The 20,678-nt window shown below is 41.3% G+C and overlaps 1 protein-coding gene across 7 annotated transcripts in view; it reads left to right on the top strand.

The window, feature by feature from the left end:
* Nucleotides 1-14,436, top strand: part of prickle1b (prickle homolog 1b) — a 147,926-nt gene extending 133,490 nt beyond the window's left edge. For all 7 annotated transcript variants that reach the window (XM_043709076.1, XM_043709077.1, XM_043709079.1 and 4 more), the window contains 5 exons: nt 2,513-2,650; nt 4,685-4,888; nt 7,801-7,987; nt 9,524-10,381; nt 12,188-14,436. In XM_043709076.1, the coding sequence (XP_043565011.1) occupies nt 2,513-2,650; nt 4,685-4,888; nt 7,801-7,987; nt 9,524-10,381; nt 12,188-13,041 (2,241 nt within the window). In that variant the 3' untranslated portion in view covers nt 13,042-14,436. The remainder of the gene's footprint in view (nt 1-2,512; nt 2,651-4,684; nt 4,889-7,800; nt 7,988-9,523; nt 10,382-12,187) is intronic.
* The last annotated feature ends 6,242 nt before the right edge of the window (nt 14,437-20,678 follow it).

Here is a 20,678-nt window from a genome sequence, read left to right as displayed (position 1 = left end):
CCATGGCCATCCGCTGTTCATGATTTACAAAAGGATTTGGAAGGAAACATAGCTGGTCTAATCAGTAAACTCGCAGACGATATAAAGATTGGTGGAGTTGCAGTTAGTGAGGAGAATACAGCAGGATGTAGATCAGTTGGAGACATGGGCAGAAAAATGGCAGTTGGAGTATAATCCAGGCAGATGTGACGTGATACATTTTGGATGGACAGGTGGAAATTGTACAGTGAATGGCAGAACCCTTAGGAGTATTGATATACAGAGAGATCTGTGTGTGCAGGTCCACAGATCACTGAAGGTGGCAACACAGGTAGATTTTTAAAAAAGGCCTATGGCATGCTTGCCTTTATTGGAAGGGGCATTGAGTATAAGGGTAGACAAGATGTGCTGCAGCTTTATAGAACTGTAGTTAGCCTACACATGAAATATTGCATGCAGTTCTGGTCACCATACTACCAGAAGGATGTGGATGCTCTGGAGAACATACAGAAAAGGTTTACCAGGATGTTGCCTGGTATGGGGGACTTTTAGCTATGAAGTAAGGTTGGATAGACTGGGTTTGTTTTCACAGGAATGTAGGAGGTTGAGGGGCAACCTGATAGAAATTTCTAAGATTGTGAGTGGCATGGATAGAGTGGACAGTACGAGGCTTTTTCCCAGGGTGGAGGGGTCAGTTACTCAGGGACACCGGTTCAAGCTGCGAGAGGGAGAAGTTTAAAAGAGATGTGCGAAGCAAGGTTTTCACCCAAAAGGTGGTGAGTGCGTGGAACGCACTGCCCGAGGAGGTGGTGGGAGCAGACGTAGCCGCAGCATTCAAGAAGCACCTGGACAAACACATGAATAGCAAGAGAATAGAGGTGTAATTGAAGACCGTTTTAGTATGGAAGGGCAAAATGTGGTGGCGCAGGCTTGGAGGGGCTGAAGGGCCTGTTCCTGTGCTGGATTGTGCTTTGTTCTTCATGAAGTAGAGGGCAACCACCTGACAGTCTCATGAGAAGAAGCTCTTGACTTAAAGAAGACATAGATTATTGCATGATAGCAATTAGTTACAAGTTATACTGGTATGTAAGGCAATATTATCGACACCTCAACAATCAGTCTTAGTCCCTGCCCTGCAACATCATTGTATTGAGCATTAAGAACTCCTCAACACAACACTTTCAGACCCTTCTACAACGCACACTTGGTAAAATTGGAGGCAAGAACATAACAAACGTGTGGTGTGCTGTTGACATACTGGTATGAAAAACACAGAAAAGCCTTGCAACGTTGCGTAAGTCAAGTAAAATCTAAAAATTTGGAATATGGATTAACTATGAATGGCAAAAATATAAGAATGGTTGTAGTTAGGAACACAAGGGAAGAATCCAGTGTGAACATTGACATGGATTGTGTCACACTGCAATTACCAAATAAGTTTGTCTGTTTTTTAGACCAAATGATGATAGAGATGGCAATTGTGATACAGTGCTTTGAAGAAGGGATAAGACAGTCAAAGTAATTTTGTGAAAATGAAGGACATGTTAACATAAGAAAACTGAAGCCCGTAACAAGAAAAATAGTCAGACGATGCTATATTCTAACTATTTACCTGTGAGCTTTGGATTCCTGGATAACAAGTAAAGATCTATGGAAGAAAAGAGAGACCTTTTGAATTGTGGATGCTAAGATGTATGCTGAAACTTTCACAAATAAGACCATAAAGACAACTGAAGAGATATTTGAAACTACACGGGGGGAAAAAAAAACTGACATCTAGAAAAGAAAATGCCAGTATTTTGACCATTTGTTCAAAGCTGAAAATCAATAAAGATCTCTTCTCAAGGTCAAACTGGAGGGGAGAAGAAAGCGGGCTTAACCTCGATGTGGTTGGATGCTGGATGTCATAGAGGAATTGCAAATGAGCTACAGTGGAAATATGATGATGGTTTAAAGACTTGACAAGAATGGCACCCCATGCCAACAGATCTCCTGGCTGGAGTAGCTACAAACAGCAGCAACACTCAAGTCTAGATCATTGAGAAATATGTCAAGAAATGCAGTGTCCATGATGCTAACTCCTGGGAACCTGACTATAAGGCTCCAGTCTGAGAAAACAACCATTCACAACTCTCCTTTATTTCTGGTCACTTAGCCAATTATGTACTCATGCCGCTACTATCTCTTTGCAGTCCCTGGGCTTTGACTTTGCTGACAAGCCTTTCATGGAGCGGTTTATCAAATAGCTTTTGCAATCCATGTAGATTGCATCACCAGCATTATCCTTATCTCCCCTCTCCATTACTTCTTCAGAAAGCTCAAGCAAATTATTTAGATAAAGCTTGCCTTTAATGCAATCTTTGCTGTATTTCCTTAATCAATATACATTTGTCTCAATGTTTGTTAATTGGACAATGATCGGTTCATCTGCAATTAATATGGACCCACTGGGGGCCGGTCTATTACGACGTTTAAGTGCTTCAGAACTGGTTTAATTGATGCAGGTTTTAAGTTACTTGTCTATATTTTTTAGGTGCGTTATTGTCAATCTCTGAGTGAGGAAGAAAGGAAAGAATTGCAGCTCTTCAGTGCTCAGAGGAAGAAAGATGCACTGGGAAGAGGAACTATCAAACAGCTACCAAGAGTTCAAACGCACACCGCTTGTGATCAGGTACAAGGGAGCAATAATCAAACAAGCAGCATATTCTGTTCCTTTGAAATCAATTATTTATGATGGGTATGGTTCTAACCAATACAGGTGATCATTGTGAACCACCTAACATTACGTTCACAGGCATTTCAATCTCAAAGGCTTAACACCTGATCACAATCTAGGAAGGGATATCTGGTCGGCATGGACAGGTTGGACCGAAGGGTCTGTTTCCATGCTGTACATCTCTATGACTCTATAAGGGTTGAGAGGGATTTGGGCCAAATGCTGGTAAATGTGATTAGATTAATTTAGGATATCATGGATGAAGAGTCTGTTTCCATGCTGTACAACTTTATGACTATGACTATAATCTTATCCTCATCTGACATCCATGTAGCCATGGATCACTAGAAAATTGTAATGCTTTTACCATTACTAAATTAGATATATTTTGGTCTTTATACTGGTTTTACCAATTAATTTACATGGGAAAAGTGATTAACTAAAATTGTAATATGTTACCAATCAAAATAACTTTATTATCTCATCATATTGCAGCAACTAAGGGTTATTACCAGGATTCATTCCCAATAGGATTGATCATACTTGCCTTCTCTTTATGCTTCGCTTCTTCCACCTGGCACTGGGGGCAGGAGGTGGTCTAGCCATAATGTCATTAGATTAAGAATCCTGTGGCCCACATAGCGCTCTGTGGATATGGGTTCAAATGCAACAGTTGGTGAAATTTCAATTCATTTCATCGAAAGCTAGTTTCAGTAAAGAGGCCATGAAGTGACATAAAAACCCATCTGGTTCAACTGGGAATTCTGCCATCCTAACTGGGTCTGGCCTACATGTGATTTCAGACTCTCAGCAATGATGTTGACTCTGAAATAACTGAGCGAGTTGTTAAGTTCAAAGGCAATTAGGGCTGGGTAACAAATGCAGTCCTGTTCTGCCCACACACCTTCCATGGAAACGTATAAAGGAAGCTGACTTAGTAGCTGGGTCACGTGATTTCAGCTGAAATGCTACAACAGTGTCCCTGAATTAAGGAGTTATTGGCCAAGCAGTAATTAAAATAGGTTTTCAAGTGTTTCCATATTCCAATAGGACAGCATGGTAGTGGAAATCTGATGAGAACAAAATTAGCTCACCTACAATGATCCCTCAGGATAACACAAGGTACCAAACTGCACCTTCAAATCTGTAAATCTGTTTCCCAGCAAAGAGGGAATGAGCTCATTCTCTACCTTGTTCCTGCCTGTTTGACTTACTCTTTTTCCCAACTGTATCAGTCTCAGAAAAGGGGATAAATTGTTTAAAAGAAAACGTAATTGCTGGGTTTACTGCTGGAAGCATATTAAATGAGAGCAACCTGCTTAATTTTCACTTGCATGGGGAAAATACAGAGAGTTATATGTATCATGCAATCCCAACTGCGATAATTGACTATTATTCCTTTGAAACAACAACAGTTTATTAAGAAGCCCATAGACACATTTAGATGAATTAATGAGGGACTTAAAAACAAATTGGGGAATAGGCATTTCCCATCCTGTTGTGCTGTTTTATACCACCTGTCTCTCCCAAACTTCACAGAATGAGCCATTTTATGTACCTGTAGGAGCTTTGAATCCCGTTGAAAACCAGGAAAGAATTAGGTGTGTGGTTAAACCTTGCAAGCTGCAGATCTGAAGAATAGTTTTGGGGCCCTGTGATTTAAAGATGGTTAGTTTTGGCATGAAACCTTGTGATGTTCGTAAACACCTGAGTGGTGACTACATCTCTTGTTGAAGTGGCTGTGATAACAGAATAATGGTTTCAACAATTCTGATAAGCCTGCAGATTTGACTCTGGACAAGTCATGGTCTATGTTTACTTTGGACCACGAGTTAGTGTTCATTCTCACCTTAGTTCCACAATAGGTTTTCTGAGGTAATTGAACCTGTGTCAGTGTATTGTTACAGGAGCAGGAATGTGAGTGCAGGTTTTACTTTACACTCTCATTGCCCCACACCTGACTTCCAACCTCTCGATTGTGCCTTCCAGTGTAAGGAGAAGATAAAAGGAGGTGAGGTCGCAATATTCGCCTCCAGAGCTGGTTCTGCTGTTTGCTGGCACCCAGCATGCTTTATCTGCTCAACCTGCCAGGAGCTTCTCGTTGACCTCATCTACTTTTACCAAGACAGGAAAATCCACTGTGGCAGGCATCACGCTGAACTTCTGAAACCCCGCTGCTCTGCCTGTGACGAGGTGAGATAAGGTGTATGTGAATTAATTACTGAATTAACAGTGTACGGCACGCTGACTGACCTTAGAAGTTGTCTTCTTTCTTTAATGATTGGGAGATGCAATATGGAATGTTTAAAGTGGAGCGCTGTCACAGCATTTGGGAAAGAGACCAATTTACATTTGTATAGCACCTTTCCTCAAGTACAGCCATTTTCCAAGGTAATGTCACCATAGTCCCATCAGACTGTAGGGGCTGCTGCCTCATCTAAGAGGGATGACTGGTGGTGGTTTAACCTGAGGGTCATCGCACCTTAGATGATGTGAAGGGCTGGGACAGAGAGGCCTTCATGGTTATCTCGGTCGGTGGTGCTGGCATCGCAAACCAGCCAACTGAATTATGATTGTGATAGGGGACTGTCTAGTTAGATGCACAGATAGACGATTCTGCAGCTGACAGCAAGACATCAGAATGGCGTGTTGCCTCCCTGGTGCTAGGATCATGGATATCTCGGAGAGGGTGCAGAATATTCTCAAAGGGAAGTGGGACCACCAAGAGGCTGTTGTACTCATTGGAATTAACGACAGAGGAAGTGCAAAGGATGAGATTCTGAAGGGAGAATATGGAGAGTTGGGCAAGAATTCAAAAAGGAGGTCCTTGAGAACATTAATATCTGGATTACTGCCAGTGCCACGAGCTGGTGGAATAGGAGGATAGAGCAAATGAATGCGCAGCTGAGGATCTGGTGCAGGGGAGAAGAATTCACATTTTTGCATCACTAGAATCTCTTCTGGGGTTGAAGTGACCTGTACAATAAGGATGGATTGCACCTGAATTGGAAGGGGACTAATATACTGATGGGTAGATTTGCTAGAGGTGTTCGGGAGGATTTAACTAATAAGGATCTGAGTTATAGGGAGAGAATGGGCAAGCTAGGATATTTTTCTTTAGAGCGTAAGAGTGTGTGGGGAGGGGGGCGAATCTTATAGAAGTGTATAAGATTGTGAGAGGCATGAATAGGGTGAATGCACTAAGTCATTTTCCCAGAGTTGAGAATCGAGGACTAGCAGGCATCAGTTTAACGTTAGAGGGGAAAGAATAAAAGAGAACTAGAGGGACAACTTTTATTTTACACATAGGATGGTCTGCATATGGAATGAGCTGCCAGCGGAGGTGGTTAAGGCAGGTACATTAACAACATTTAAAAGGCGATTGAACAAAAACATGGGTAAGAAAGGTTTAGAAGGATATGGGCAGGGAAGTGGGGTTAGTGAGGATGGACATTTTGATCAGCTTGGGCCAAGAGCCTGTCTCCATGCTGTAGGACTCTATGACTCTCAGACAACTGGCTTTGTGGAAGGGTTGCTCGACCTGAAACGCTAACTCAGATTTCTCTCCACAAATGCTGCCAGACTTGCTGAGTTTTTCCAGCAATTTCTGTTTTGTTTCCGATTTGCAGCATCCGCAGTCCTTTCAGTTTTTATTAGAAGAGAAGGGAATGTCGCTGGTCAGGGCCAAACATTCCTTGCTCAGCCAATCCTAGAGGTGGGGAATTGGGTGGTGGGGAACGAAAATTGATGTTTTATCTCACTCTGTGAAAAGTTGTTGGCATAGATTGACTGTGTCATTAACCAATAACAAGGAAGAGACTCCCTCGTTCACAGCCATGTGACAGTCCAAAGTGTCTTGCAGTCAAAGCCATACATGTTGAGTTGAGTACAGTCACTGTTGTACTGTCGGAAAGGCAGCTATTTGCACCCACACAGGTATGTGATAACGATGAAGTAATCTTTATCCAATGAAGAGCCCTATCAGACTTGAAATGGTAACTGCTTTTCTCTCCACAGGTGCCCTCAGAACCCCTGAGTCTCTCCAGCACTTTCTGTTTCTATTTCAAATCTTCAGCATCTGTAGTACTTTGCTTCTATTTTGTATCAGTTTTACGATCTTGATTGCGAGGGTAAATATTGCCAGGAGGCAGAGGCAATTCTCCCATCCCTTTGCTTCAGAATTTTAACTGAGAGAACAGTCAGGGCCTCTGATCAACATCTCATTTGAAGGACAGTGTCCTGGACAGTGCAGCACCCACTCAGTACTATTCTTATGTTCTGCTCAAGTCTTGAAATTCTGATCAAACATGGAGGCAAGGAAGTAGCCAACTGAGCCATGGCTAACATGTGGTGAGGGTACTGCATTGCAACTAGCAGAATTAATTGTCAACAGCATATCAACACAAGAGGCTACACAAATTCAAGCACTGTTTAACCTTCTTCAGTGGTTAAACAGTGGTGGGGAAACGCTGGTGGGGAGAGTGGAAATGGTTGGGGACTAATTTCACTGGAACAATCCCAGCAACTTGCAGAACCTAATGTAATAAAACACCACAAACACAGTGTTATTGAAGATAAATGTTACATTTTTTGATCAAGTGACCAAAAATGCACACAAATAGGAGGACTTTAAGGAATATCTCCGAGGAGAGAGGTAAGAGAGATTGCCAAAGCTTAAGTCCAGATCTTAAAGGCATAGCTGCCAATGGTGAGGCAATAAAAATACAGGAGCACATGCAACTACACTTGAATGAACACTCTATTCTCTTGGGACAATCCACAAATATACATTTTACAGATTATACACATAGAACCAAATAGTTATTAAATCTTAGCTGTGATTCAAGTGCACGATCCAGCGGAACACTGTATTCGTTCCATCCTCTGACTAACATTTAGCTTGAAGTTAGCAGAAAACGTTTGTGTAATCTTAATGGCGTTTCTAAGGACATACAAAAGAGACACTGTGGGTTTTTCTTTCTGGTATTAGTCTTCAAAGATGGCATATTTATTTACATTTCAGTTTAAATGTGAACTGCAGAGATCCATGCGGCACCTCGGAGATTTGGATACTTGCCTAACAAAGCGTTCTTCTGGAATTTCAGATTATTTTTGCCGATGAATGCACAGAGGCTGAAGGCCGGCACTGGCACATGAAGCACTTCTGCTGCTTTGAGTGTGAAACAGTTCTGGGCGGACAGAGATATATCATGAAGGATGGGCGCCCGTACTGTTGTGGCTGCTTCGAGAGTCTGTACGCAGAATATTGCGAAGCATGTGGAGATCATATAGGTAATCCAGTTTTCTTCTCTCATTTATGTACTGCTTAGCTGCAATTTAAACACCCCACTTCATTTAAAGTATACCCGCGCATAATTGGTTTTTGTGTAATGAATGAGATACAGCTGCTGATTTTTTTTTTAACAACTGACAATCAAAAGGTTGAGATAAAATTTTAGCAACCTAGCAAGGGAGAAATATGTACATTCTTTGTACATAACCAGTCCCATCTTGGAGTCGATAGATGGTTGTTAGAAAGCAAAAGAAAAAGACCAGATGTCAAACTGTGATAGTGTCAGATCCTTTACATTGTCCACAATGGTGGACTGTTATTGTCTTCAGACTCCGTTTGATACATACCTTCAGCAAACCTGGGGATAGTCACTTGATTATGACCATGATGCAAAGAAGGCTTGGTTAAGGACCCCATGGAAATATTACTGGCCAGCACAGCAGTCACTGGGCCAAGGGGAACTTGCTGCAATCTAATTGGGTGGCACGGTGACTCAGTGGTAAGCACCAAGGACCCGTGTTCGATTCCAGCCTCGGCTGACTGCCTGTGTAGAGTTTGCACTTTCTCCCCATGTCAGTGGGTTTCCTCCGGGTGCTCCAGTTTCCTCTCAGAGTCCAAAGATGTGCGGGTTAGGTGAATTGGCCATGCTAAATTGCCCATAGTGTTAGGTGCATTAGTCAGAGGGAAATGGGTCTGGGTGGGTTACTCTTCGGAGGGTCAGTGTGGACTTGTTGGGCCGAAGGGTCTGTTTCCACACTGTAGGGAATCTAATCTAATCTAATCAGCTGCCAACAGATAAGTAAGCTTTGTCTAAGCTCAACAAAACTCCATTAGCTGTCTCTTGCATTTTCTAATCCCAAGATATGCCCAAGGGCTGAGCTGACAAATGATTCAAAATTAAATCCTTATGAACAGACAAAGTGCAGCAGATTTGTAAATCTCACACAGAAAACCCATCTCTGACCCAAAGTTCATGTAGTGCTGAATTTGCATTGGATGACAAGGCGTAGCCTAACCTGTACATCAGGAACATTGACTATAAAAGTACTTAGGTATATGCTATGTACTTTGTTTCCAGCGATTTAAAAAAAAATTCATTCACAAGTTGAGAGCATTGCTGGCTAGGCCAGCATTTATTGCCCATCTCTAATTACCCAGAGGGCAGTTGAGAGTCAACCACATTGCCGTGGGTCTGGAGTCACGTGTAGGCCAGGCTAGATAAGGATGGCTGTTTCCTTCCCTAAAGGACATGAGTGAACCAGATGTGTCCTTCCAACAATGGATTCATGATCATCAGGTGATTCTTAATTCCAGATTTTATTGAATTCAAGTTCCACCATCTGACATGGCCGGATTCAAACCCGAGCCCCCCAGAACATTACCTGGGTCAACAATCCAGCGATAATACCACGAGCCACCATATCCCCACTTTTCAGTATTTGGGCACAAATTCATAAGTGTAAACTTGAGCAAAAACTAAATAATTGTCAAATTGCTTATTGCTTTTGTCTAAATGAAAGTTCCTTTAACTGCAGGAGTTGATCATGCACAGATGACGTATGATGGGCAACATTGGCATGCCACCGACAAATGCTTTTGCTGTGCCCAGTGCAGGACTTCGCTTCTGGGGTGCCCATTCCTCCCAAAGCAAGGTCAGATTTTCTGCTCGAAATCCTGCAGCATGGGTGAAGATGTCCACGCCTCGGACTCCTCTGACTCTGCGTTCCAGTCTGCGCGGTCAAGAGAGTCCAGGAGGAGTGTGCGACTGGGAAAAAGCAGCAAGTCTGCGGACCAGTGCAGGCAGTCGCTGCTTCTTTCGCCAACGGTAAATTACAAATGCCCCGATCTCTCTGACAGGGGCGACGACCCTTTATCTCAACAAATGGATGCCCTCAGCCTCAACAGCCCAGCTGAGAGTCTCAGCAACAATCATTTCTGGAAGGGCCGATTGGAGGCCGATGCAGCTGAAGAACATGAAGAATGGGCCGAGCACGATGATTACATGACCCAGCTACTGCTTAAGTTTGGCAGTCGGGGTGTCTTTCAGCAGTTCAGTGAAGACGCCAAACACTGGATATCAGACAGCGAAGCCAAAACTAAAGTGGAACTGAATGGCTGTAATGGCCAAGGCTTGGTAAGTACGAAGTATGAATCCAACATGTACTGGGCACAATCCCAAGATAATCTAGGAGACTCCGCCTATGGGAGCCACCCAGGACCTGCCAGCAGTCGCAAGATCCAAGAGCTTGACATTGATCATGGTGCAGCCGCCTACAATCATGACCAGAACCAGTGGTACGAAGATTCATTGGAATGCCTCACGAATGAGTTAAAGCCAGCTGAACAAAGTGTTCGAGATTCTGTGGACTCTCTAGCCCTGTCCAATATCACAGGTACCAAACTCTTGAACATCTTAATTACTAATATCAAAATTAATGAATATTTATCATTTTAGAAAATGCATTTTTGTAATAATTGTAAGAATTATGGTCACTTAATTACAAATATATCAGAAGAAATGTTTATAAATTTCAGTCACTAAATAGCTGACCTGAATTTCAGATTGGTTCCATAGGTCAGCACAACATTGAGGGCGGAAGGGCCTGTATTGTGCTGTTATGTTCTATGTTCTAATTTACATTTTAAATAAGACATCACTTTCAATCATCTTGAGTTCAACAATGAAGCAACATCAGAGCAGATATTTTTAAAATACAGCACACCATTGCTTTACTCTGTGTTAAACACTTTCTTTTACCAACTATGTTGACAACAATAACCTGCCACTATGTAATACCTTTAAGATACTGAGAGTCTGCATAAGGTTATATGGTGTCAGTTCAGATTATAAGTGTCGCAATGTAGAAGAGGGAGGTAGGAAACCACAGGGAGGTTTAAGGAGGGAAGTTGGGGATGTAGGTGTAACTGCAAATGTTTTGTTTATGCAAGTCAGAGATCCACAAAATGACAGAACTAGAGGAGCACAAAGGTTTCAGATGTCTGCAGGATTGAACAGGAAGGAGCGAGGCCATGGACGGAATTGAACAGAAGAAGAAAACTTTAGAAATTGGGTCCTGGTACACAAATGCTTCAGAGTAGCTCAGTAAGCACAGATGTAGGGGGTGTACAGATTGATGCAAGTTAGGATACAGAGTCTTGGCTGAGCTCAATTTTAGAAGAAGGTTTGTATTTAATTGTAGTGCTTTTCACAAGGACTGACATCTAAGCGTTCTGCACATAAAGAATTCCTTTGAAGTGTAAAAGTGATTTTTTTAAATCTTGTACACGAGATACCCATCACAGTCTGATAAGTAATTAAGGTGTCAACTGTACTTTACCACAAGGTAGTATGCCTCTGTTTGGTTCTACACTCATGTCCCTAGCCAGGGGTTGAGCACAAAATTGAGGTCGACATTCCACCGCAGGACTGAGGGAGTACTGCGCTATAAGAAGTGTCATTTTTTAGATGAGACATTCAAATCTGTTCTATCTATCCTCTCAAATGGAAGATCCCAGTGAACTATTTTTAAAAATGTGGGGGAATTACCCAGCATCCAGGTCAACATTTACCCTCAATCAATACCAGCAAAGTAGGTTATTTGATCGTTATGATAGTATCATTTGACTGAGCTTGCTATGCACAAATTGACTGTCATATTTCCAATATTTCAACACTGACTACAATTTAAAAGTATTCGTTGACTGTGAAAGATATTGTGTAAATATAAGTTTTCAAAAATAAATTGCTCTCTCAGGGTTTTAAGACCATAAGATATAGGAGCAGAAATTCGGCCATTCAGCCCATCGCGTCAGCTCCGCCATTCAATCATGGCTGATAAGTTTCTCAACCCTCTTCTCCCACTGTCTCCCCACAACCCGTGATCCCCTTGATACTCTAGAACCTATCTATCTCAGTCTTAAACATACTTTGAACTTTGCTGCAATATAATTAGATGCAAGTCATGCAGAAAACTAGTTTTAATTGTCACACTGAGATTCCAACAAATTTTATGCATACAATGCAATGGCAATGTTAGTAGCATTACTGAACATGGTACTTTGGAGACATAAAAGAAGCTATAAATCTCTAAATTAATTGAATAATTTTAAACAAATTCTTCAGTTTTGGAACATAGTAATGATATTTTCTAAGTAACAATTAAAATTATTTATCCTTGCTGATCTTTGTTTTTTGGTAGGCGCATCAGTAGATGGAGACAACCAGCAACGATCATCTGTGTTTGCTCTCCAGGATTTCCAAGAAATTGAGAATGACTGTGAGAAAATGAGTAACATGGGGACGATGAATTCCTCAATGCGCCATCGCAGCACAGAATCCCTCAAGAGTTTGACCTCCGAACTCTGTCAGGTCATGGCCCCAGAGGAGAAGCGAAAGCCACTCTGCAATCCGATGCTGAGAAGATCAAAGTCCCAGTCAAGGCCCCAGCAAGTTAAGTTTTCTGATGACGTCATTGACAACAGGAGTTACGAGGAGATCGAAATCCGGCAGCCTCCTATGAGCGAGAGAACTCGCCGCCGCGCATACAACCTTGACGGCTACGCCAATCGGCATCATCATCGTCGCCGCAAGAGCAGGAAGTCCCGTTCTGACAATGCCCTCCATCTGGTGACGGAGAGGAGAAGTCCACGAGAAAGGCCTTGTGTTTACCCTCCAGAGGATTGTGAAAAATTAACCCAAGTCAAAGTCTCGCATGAACGGCGAGCATACGTTCAAAGCCAGGAACTGTACGGGCAGTACAGTCATAACCCAGACTACGCCCTGCAGAACCAAGTTGTGGACAAATTTCTAGGCTTGTACGCTGAGGATGATGACTCCTGGTGCTCAACCTGCTCCTCTTCATCCTCCGATTCAGAAGAAGAAGGTTATTTCCTTGGGCAACCGATCCCACAGCCCAGGGCCCAACGATACCAGTATTATACGGATGATCTTGCAGGGCCGTCATCGGTGCTGGCGAGTTCTAGTATTGGGTCACGGACCACCAAATCCAAAAAGAAAAAGGGGCACAAAGGGAAAAATTGCATAATTTCCTAGAGCAGAATGAATATGAACCAAATCTGCAAGGAGCCTTTCCCACTTACTACTCTGTGAATTCAGATGGTGTTACTAAAGCAACCTATAAGTTCATTTGAAACTACAGAACAACCAGAGACAAAGTTGCTGGTCAGACTGCTACGTTTCCACTTTAAAGCCAAGAGTGACTGACACGGCAATTGTGGATAAACACACTATTGTTTACACTTGTAGCGGTTCACTTGTTTCTGTATTTTCACTGACTACCTACTAATAAGCAGTGGATTGGGTAACATCCCTGTCTCTGAGCCAGAACGTACAGGTTCAAGTCCCACTCCAGGGCTTAATGGACAAGGAAGGTGCATAATTATGTGGTGAAACAGGTTGGTTGTGAACAGTAAATTCTTCCCATGCCAATGGAGGCAGTATCAGCTGGATAGATTCCTGATGAACTATGTGATGGACAAAGAAACATTCTTATGTCACTGTCCACAGTGATACATAAATACATACAACATGCATGTAAAAGGTGATGTCGCCACAGCAACTCAGACCCCCTGAGCAAACCCCCTCTCTTTATAGTTCTTCAATCAACCAGTACAACACGGAACTTCATACTGCTGAGTGTATACTTTCAGAAAGTTTTAACTGGTCTTAACAGCTTTTAACTTTGTAACCTGTTTTAATATGTCTTTATTGGTGCTTTCTGTATTATAATGTTAAATGTTCACTTTTATTAAGGTGTTTGCAATGAGCATGTAAAGGCAAAGCAAAAGTTGCTGAGTGACCAACGGGCAACAATGAAAGTCAGGCTGAGCGCAAATCTGCTTCCCAATTCTCAATATTACAGGCATAAAAGTAGCAGCGATCAAAGAAAAATGTTGGTATTTAAAATGTAGGATTTAGTAACTAAAGTTAATCATAATTTAACAGTGCAAATACTGTATATATTGTACAGTTCAGATTAAGAACTGATATTTTTATATATCCCTGAATTACAAAACAAGTCGTTTATCTTTGGTTGTAAGAAATAGATGTAATGAAGTAATTGGCAACGTTATATTTGGTTTCATAATGACTCCTTGTCAAGTAACAGTTTAGCTTTTTGTCGTTAGGGTGAGTGTGTGTTTGTGTGTGTGTGTGTGTGTGTGTGTGTATGTGCGCGCGCGCTCGCGTGTTTATGCTTTTTTTGACAGCAAACGTTGCCCCCCGGTTGTTGGTTCAATTAAGTTCTTGCTGGAATCATCAGCATGCAGAGTATTAATAGTCCTGCACAGTTGCAGAACTGGGGTGTCCTTGCTGTGTTACAAGAGCTCAGTGAGAATCAGATAATGTAAAGAAATATCAAACTGATGTATAAATGTAAAAACTGGAACATGTAGATGAATAAAATTAATAAAAAATGTTATTGTAAGATAACCCAATTTGTTTCTAAATTGCACTACATTCAATAAATAGAAGAAGTGCAAAGTGAATCTGATTGATTAGAAACACAATTTTAGTAATTGGTGGATGTGATTCTCCTAACAAAACCCAGACATATGAAAGTCTTGCAAAAATTGTGTTTATTTAAAAAAAATACTTGTTGATAATATCTGTTTCCTGCTATTGTATTCTCATTACTTGGGCGGGGAAACAGATAGTTTGTAATTGGAACTGGAAGATGAAGGATTTCCAATTCAGTGTAGAAGTTGGTTACAGATTACTTTTCCCTGCAGATAAGGAGCGGAGGCTGGGTGACACAGTTGGTTAGAATAATGTTGTTTGATCTTCTGAAATTGCAGTTCAAAACAGCAAAGACTGGTGAGATAAATGCCTGTTAATGTAATGCTTACTGAGTCATGTGCATTTCCAGTTGGTAAAGGTCCAAAAATAAAGGCTACTGCAAATCAGAGCTAATTGTTAAATTGAAATCAGCAGACATACAAACAGGAAATTGAACATCCTATTGCTTGAGTAGTTGATTATCGTTCTGAGGGACACAACTAGAGGATGTCTGCAATAGAAGCAATTTTAATGCTGAATGAACACACCTACAGACCCATGTTATAAATGTTTGCTCATCTAAGTAAGAGAAGATTTGGGGGAAGGGGTGGGGGTGGGGAGGAGAGTGTCCACTTGTGATATCAGTGCAATCCAACTGAACCAAGACAAGGGAATTTTAAGTACCTGTAACCTGCAAAAAAAAGTTTCTTCTATACTGATTTCAATTTCAATAAGTGCAAATTGGTTCCCACAAGACTGGCCAAGCTTCCAAGTCAAAATTTGCAAGGAAGGTGACCAACTTGTTATGAAATAAACTATGGGACGATTTGTCCTGGTGGCCAATGAGTAAGGAAAATTTCAGTGGACGGAGCCATTGTCTGTGATTAAATAAAAACTAAAAATATGTAAATCACGTATTATCAAAGGCAACTGGGGGTAGAGCTCGTATGCTATGAATAAGTTAAAGTAATTGTGCATAGATAGGCTGCAAGATAGAAGATTCAACAAAACATAAAATAAAAGCAAAGAATGATTAAATAGTTAGTAAGGACAAATAGAATATGAGAGAAAGCTAGCCAGAAAGATGAAAAGATAGAAAGAGTTTCTATAATTTTTTTAAAAACCAAGAGTTAACAAGGCAAGCGTTCATCCATAGGAAGCAAATATAGAGAATAATTGAAAATAACGAGGAGAGAGATGAATTGAACATGTCTTTCATATCATTCTTCACTATAGACAAAAAAAAGTAACATCTCAGAAGCAGCTATTACTCAGGAAATAGAAATGAGGGAGGAATTCAGGAAAATCACAATCACAATGGTAGGGTCTTGGGTTGTGTTGTAGAACAAAGGGATCTAGGGTTTTAGGTATATAATTCTTTGAAGTTTGAGTCATATATAGACAGGGTGGTTAAAAAGATATTTGGCATATTTGGGTTCATTGCTCACTCCTTTGAATATAGGAGTTGGAAATTCATGTTCGGGTTGTACAGAACATTGGTGAGGCTTCTTCTGGAATACTGTGTCCCAGTTCTGGTCGCTCAGTTACAGGAAGGACATTATTAAGCCGGAGAGGGTTCAGAAAAGATTTACCAGGATGTTGCCAGATATGAATGGTTTGAGCTATAAAGAAAAGCTGGATACTCTGGGACATTTTTTTCACTGGAGCATAGGAGGTTGAGAGGTGACCTTTTTAGAAGTTTATAAAATATTGAAGGGTGCAGATAGAGGATGGGAGATTTCAAGACTAGCAGGCAAACTTTTAAGATGAGAGTAGAGCGGTTTAAAGAAGACAGGAAAGCCAATTCTTTTACACAGAGGGTGGTTTGCGTGTGGAATGAACTTCCTGAGGAAGTGGTGGATGTGGGTACAATTACAATGTTTAAAAAACATTTGGATAAGTACTTTAATTGGAAAGGTTTCGAGGGATATTGGCCAGGAATAGGCAGTTGGGACTACTTTCATTTGGGATTATGTTTGCCATGGACATTTTGGACCAAAGGTCTGTTTCAGTCCTAATGACTCTGTGACCAGAGAAGTAGTTAAGGTGTATTATTAGGGCTGTGGTTTATCAGGTACCCCCATCTTGATAGGCTTCAGCCTAGGGAATTGAAAACTGGCTAGTAAGATATTTGATACATAGGTTTTAATGATCCAGAACTTCTTAAATTTGGGAAGGTCCCATTGAATTGATAGCAAATGTGACTACAATATTCAAAAGCCCTTCATCTGCAGTTCTCCCTTTCTCCTAGCTTCCAGCATCTGCAGTCTCTACTTTCTCCTTGTGACTGAACTGTTTGCCTAATAAGGAAATGTTGGGCAGGCTCGGTTTATATTTAGATGAGAAAGAGGTGACCTGATTGAAACCCAGTTTCCTGTGGGTCTTGACAGGGTGTATGTGGAAAGGATGTTTCCTCTTAATGGAAGAATCTAGAACTGGGGAGTCACTTTTAAAACCATTCAATCACCCATTCAAAACGGAGGTGAGGTGATTTTTTTTTTCCTTTGAGGGCCATGAGTGTTTGGAATTCTCTTCCTGAAATGGCAGTGGAAGCAGACACTTTTAAGTCAGAGGTGGATTGAATATTGATGAGCAAGGGGGTGAAAGGTTATCAGGTGTAGACATCAAAGTCATACTTGACTGAGCGTGACATCAAAGAACCTTAATGAAATCAATGGGAAACTGGAGTCTGGGAAAATGCTGGATGGAGTCATACCTAACACATAGGAGGATAGTCATGGTTGTTGGAGGTTCATCCTCTCAACTCCAGGATATCTCTGCAGGAGATCCTCACGCTAGTGTCCTTGGCCCAGTCACCTTCAGCTGCTTATGGTGAGAAGTGGGATTGATCATTGTGCAGTCATCAATGTGTAGCACCATTTGTGACTCTTTGGATACTGGAAGGTCCTTGTCAAAACGCAGCAAGGTCAGGACGATATTCCAATAAATGAAACAAAGACCGTCAGATGCTGGAGATCTGAAATGACCAAAAACAGGAAGTGCTGGAAAACTAGGCAAGTATGGCAGCATTGTGGAAAGAAAACAGAGTTAATGTTTCACGTTCAGTGACCTTTGTTCAGAACTTGGGCTCACAACTAGTAAACAATATTTGTACCAAGAAGTGTCAGGCAATGACCACATCCAATAAGTGAGAATCTAGCTATCACCCTTTGATCTTCAATGGTGTCACTATCATTGAATCCCTAACTATCAACATCCTGGGGTTTACCATTGACCACAAATGCAACTGAACTTGCCATACAAAGACAGTACCCACAAGGGCAGACCAGATTTAGGAATCCCGCAACAAGTAACTCACCCCTTGACTCCTCAGAGCCTGTTCTGCTATCTGAAGGGCATAAGTCAAGTGTGTGATGGAATGCTCCTTCCTTGCTTAGTTGAGTGCAGCTGTAACAGTACTCAAGAAGCTTGACACCATCCACGACAAAGCAGCCTGCTTGACTGGTATCCACAAACCATAAACATCCCCCACCAGACCCTCAGCTCATTCCGCACCCATGATCACTTCCATCTAGAAGGACAAGAGCATTAAAAACTGGGGAACACCATCACCTGCAAGCCTCCACCCCTCTGCTCACCATCCTGACTTGGAAATACATTACTGTTATTTCAGTGTCATTAGGGAAATCTCTCCCTTGTCTACTTAGAGCACACGTACTGCAATGATTCAAGAAGGCAGTTCATCACTACCTTCTCAAGAGATGGGCAATAAATGCTAACCCAGTCAATGACACACACACCCCATGAACAATCTTTTTCAAAAGATCAGAATATTTAGGACTTCCAGAATCTGGAATATTTTGCTTTTGCGACACGTGGAAAAAGATTAGCATGAATAGCATAATGCATATTCTTTGGCATGTATGGTGAATTCACAGTAGTTTACTAATACCAAATCTACTGAAATGCATCCGCAGATTACCAATGAAAGTTTATGCATTCTGCACTTAGAGCTGGGCCGTTGGAAAGAAAATCCAATGCTTGAATGAGTTTTAAAACAGACTCTAATTTGATATTTGTTGTATGAAACAGAAGCCCAGTTGACAACCCATCTGGTTTTGGCTGCATGTCATAGTAAACAAAGGCACAGTATTTGCTCATAGATAAGTGTCTGACATATGGTCATGTAAATGCAATGCTTATGTTACTTGTACATCAAAACCTTTCTCCAAAAAGCCAAGCATTAAAAACAGAACAGCTCTATTTAATCCCATCAATGTGGATTTACACACTCAAACCAGGAATTAAGGTCAGTAGGATTCATATTCATTTTCCAGATTAACTGATGTATACGCTTGGGTGAAGGGGAAATAAAGAGAGTAAATGACACACATATGCAATCTACTGCACACACTGCACAACCTTTTGTACTTCGTTGCTGAGGGTTTTCAGTATAAAATAAACATTTTAGTGAAACTATTTTGATAGACTAAGCCTGTACTTGATATCTACTTTAGAATGCACTTGGAAGGTGAATAAATATGAATCAAAAAGTTGTGACTGTCCTGAAACCACACCGCCACTCGAAATACAGCAGGAAGATCCATCCCCAGATCTGTCCAGGAAAGTCCATCCAGTGGGGAGAAAGGTTGTCCCTGGGAGGAGACAGTGAGGAGCTGCTCTTCTAAGCACAGGCTGGTTCTGTCCTGCAATTGTTGCTGATGGCTCACTATGAACATCTCGGAGTAAACCTAGGAGACAGAAGCAATCTGTGAATGATGAAGTAACAAGTAGTTAGGTGAGAGCAGTGAGGAGTCATCAGCATGTGTTTTTAGCTGAAGTCAGGATCAGGACCTGCCTTTTTCAGGGGCCACCTGGACTAGAATCACATGTAGGCCAGTCCAGGATTGTTTAGCAAGTCATTAATGAATTAGAAGGGTCCATTAATCAACAGCAGTCATATAGTTGCTATTAGGCCAGCTCTTTGCTCCAGATTTTATTGACTTCAATTTTCAATATTTGCTAAAGTGGGTTTCAAATCCGTGCCCCTTAGAACATTAGCCTGGTGTTCTGGATTACCATTTCAGTGACTTTACCGCCCAGTTATAACTACAGTAGATTAGATTAGATTCCCTACAGTGTGGAAACAGGTCCTTCGGCCCAACAAGTCCACACCGACCCTCCGAAGAATATCCCACCCAGACCCACTGACTAATGCACCTAATACTATGGGCAATTTAGCATGGCAATTCACTTGACCTGCATGTCTTTCAACTGTGGGAGGAAACCCACACAGACACAGGAAGAATGTGCAAATGCCACACAGACAGTCACCCGAGGCTGGAATCGAACCTGGGATCGTGACACTGTGAGGCAGCAATGCTAACCACTTAGCCACCATGCCGCCCCACTCTAATGATAGTTTCTAACATTTCTCCTTGGACAGATGCTAAGCTATCTAGACTGTAGTTTCCTACTTTTGGTCTCCTTTTCTTTTGAAATGAAGGAGATATATTGGCCATCTTCAAATCTTAACAGGACCATCAGTGAAGACTAGTGCAAAGTAGTCATTCTCTTTATTTTGCATTATTAATTCTCCAGACTCACTGTCAATTGGAACAATATTTATTTTGTTTCATTCCTTTCTTTTAAAAATATTAATAGACACTCCTACTATTCTTTTATATTTCTGACTCGCTTTCTCATGAACTATTTTTTCTCTCTATTAACACTTTAGTGAGTCTTTGCTGTTTGTTTTTTACATTGTCCAATCTTCTGTTATGCCGTCTATCATTACATAGTTAAGTACTTTCTCTTGAAGTTTAATACGATCTATAAACCTTCCAATTCATCACAGATGGGGTGTCCTTCCATTGAAATGTTCTGGCTGTTTGAATCTACCTGTTCTGTGTATCCAGAAACAGCCCTTAAATATGTACTGCCGCATTTCTATTGATCTATCCTATAGTCTCATTTCTAGCATCTTTACATTTGTAGTCAATGAATGATGACTTCAACCAACTCAGCTCCATTGAAAATAGTTGCCAAATACATCCTACATTGGCTTCTTGTGCTCAGTGCTGCTGTGCTTTTGTGATAGTGAAGCTGATGTGGAGATATTTAGCAACTTATTGAGAAATAATGAGGCAATGCTGCAGGACAGCTTTGTTTGTAGTGATAACCAGAATGGAACTGAATGGCAGAGCTTAAAA

This window comes from Chiloscyllium plagiosum, chromosome 19 (assembly GCF_004010195.1).
Source record: "Chiloscyllium plagiosum isolate BGI_BamShark_2017 chromosome 19, ASM401019v2, whole genome shotgun sequence".
Classification (NCBI taxonomy): Eukaryota; Metazoa; Chordata; class Chondrichthyes; order Orectolobiformes; family Hemiscylliidae; genus Chiloscyllium; species Chiloscyllium plagiosum.
The sequence above is the reverse complement of the archived record's forward strand: the minus strand, read 5'-3'. Positions and strand labels throughout refer to the sequence as shown.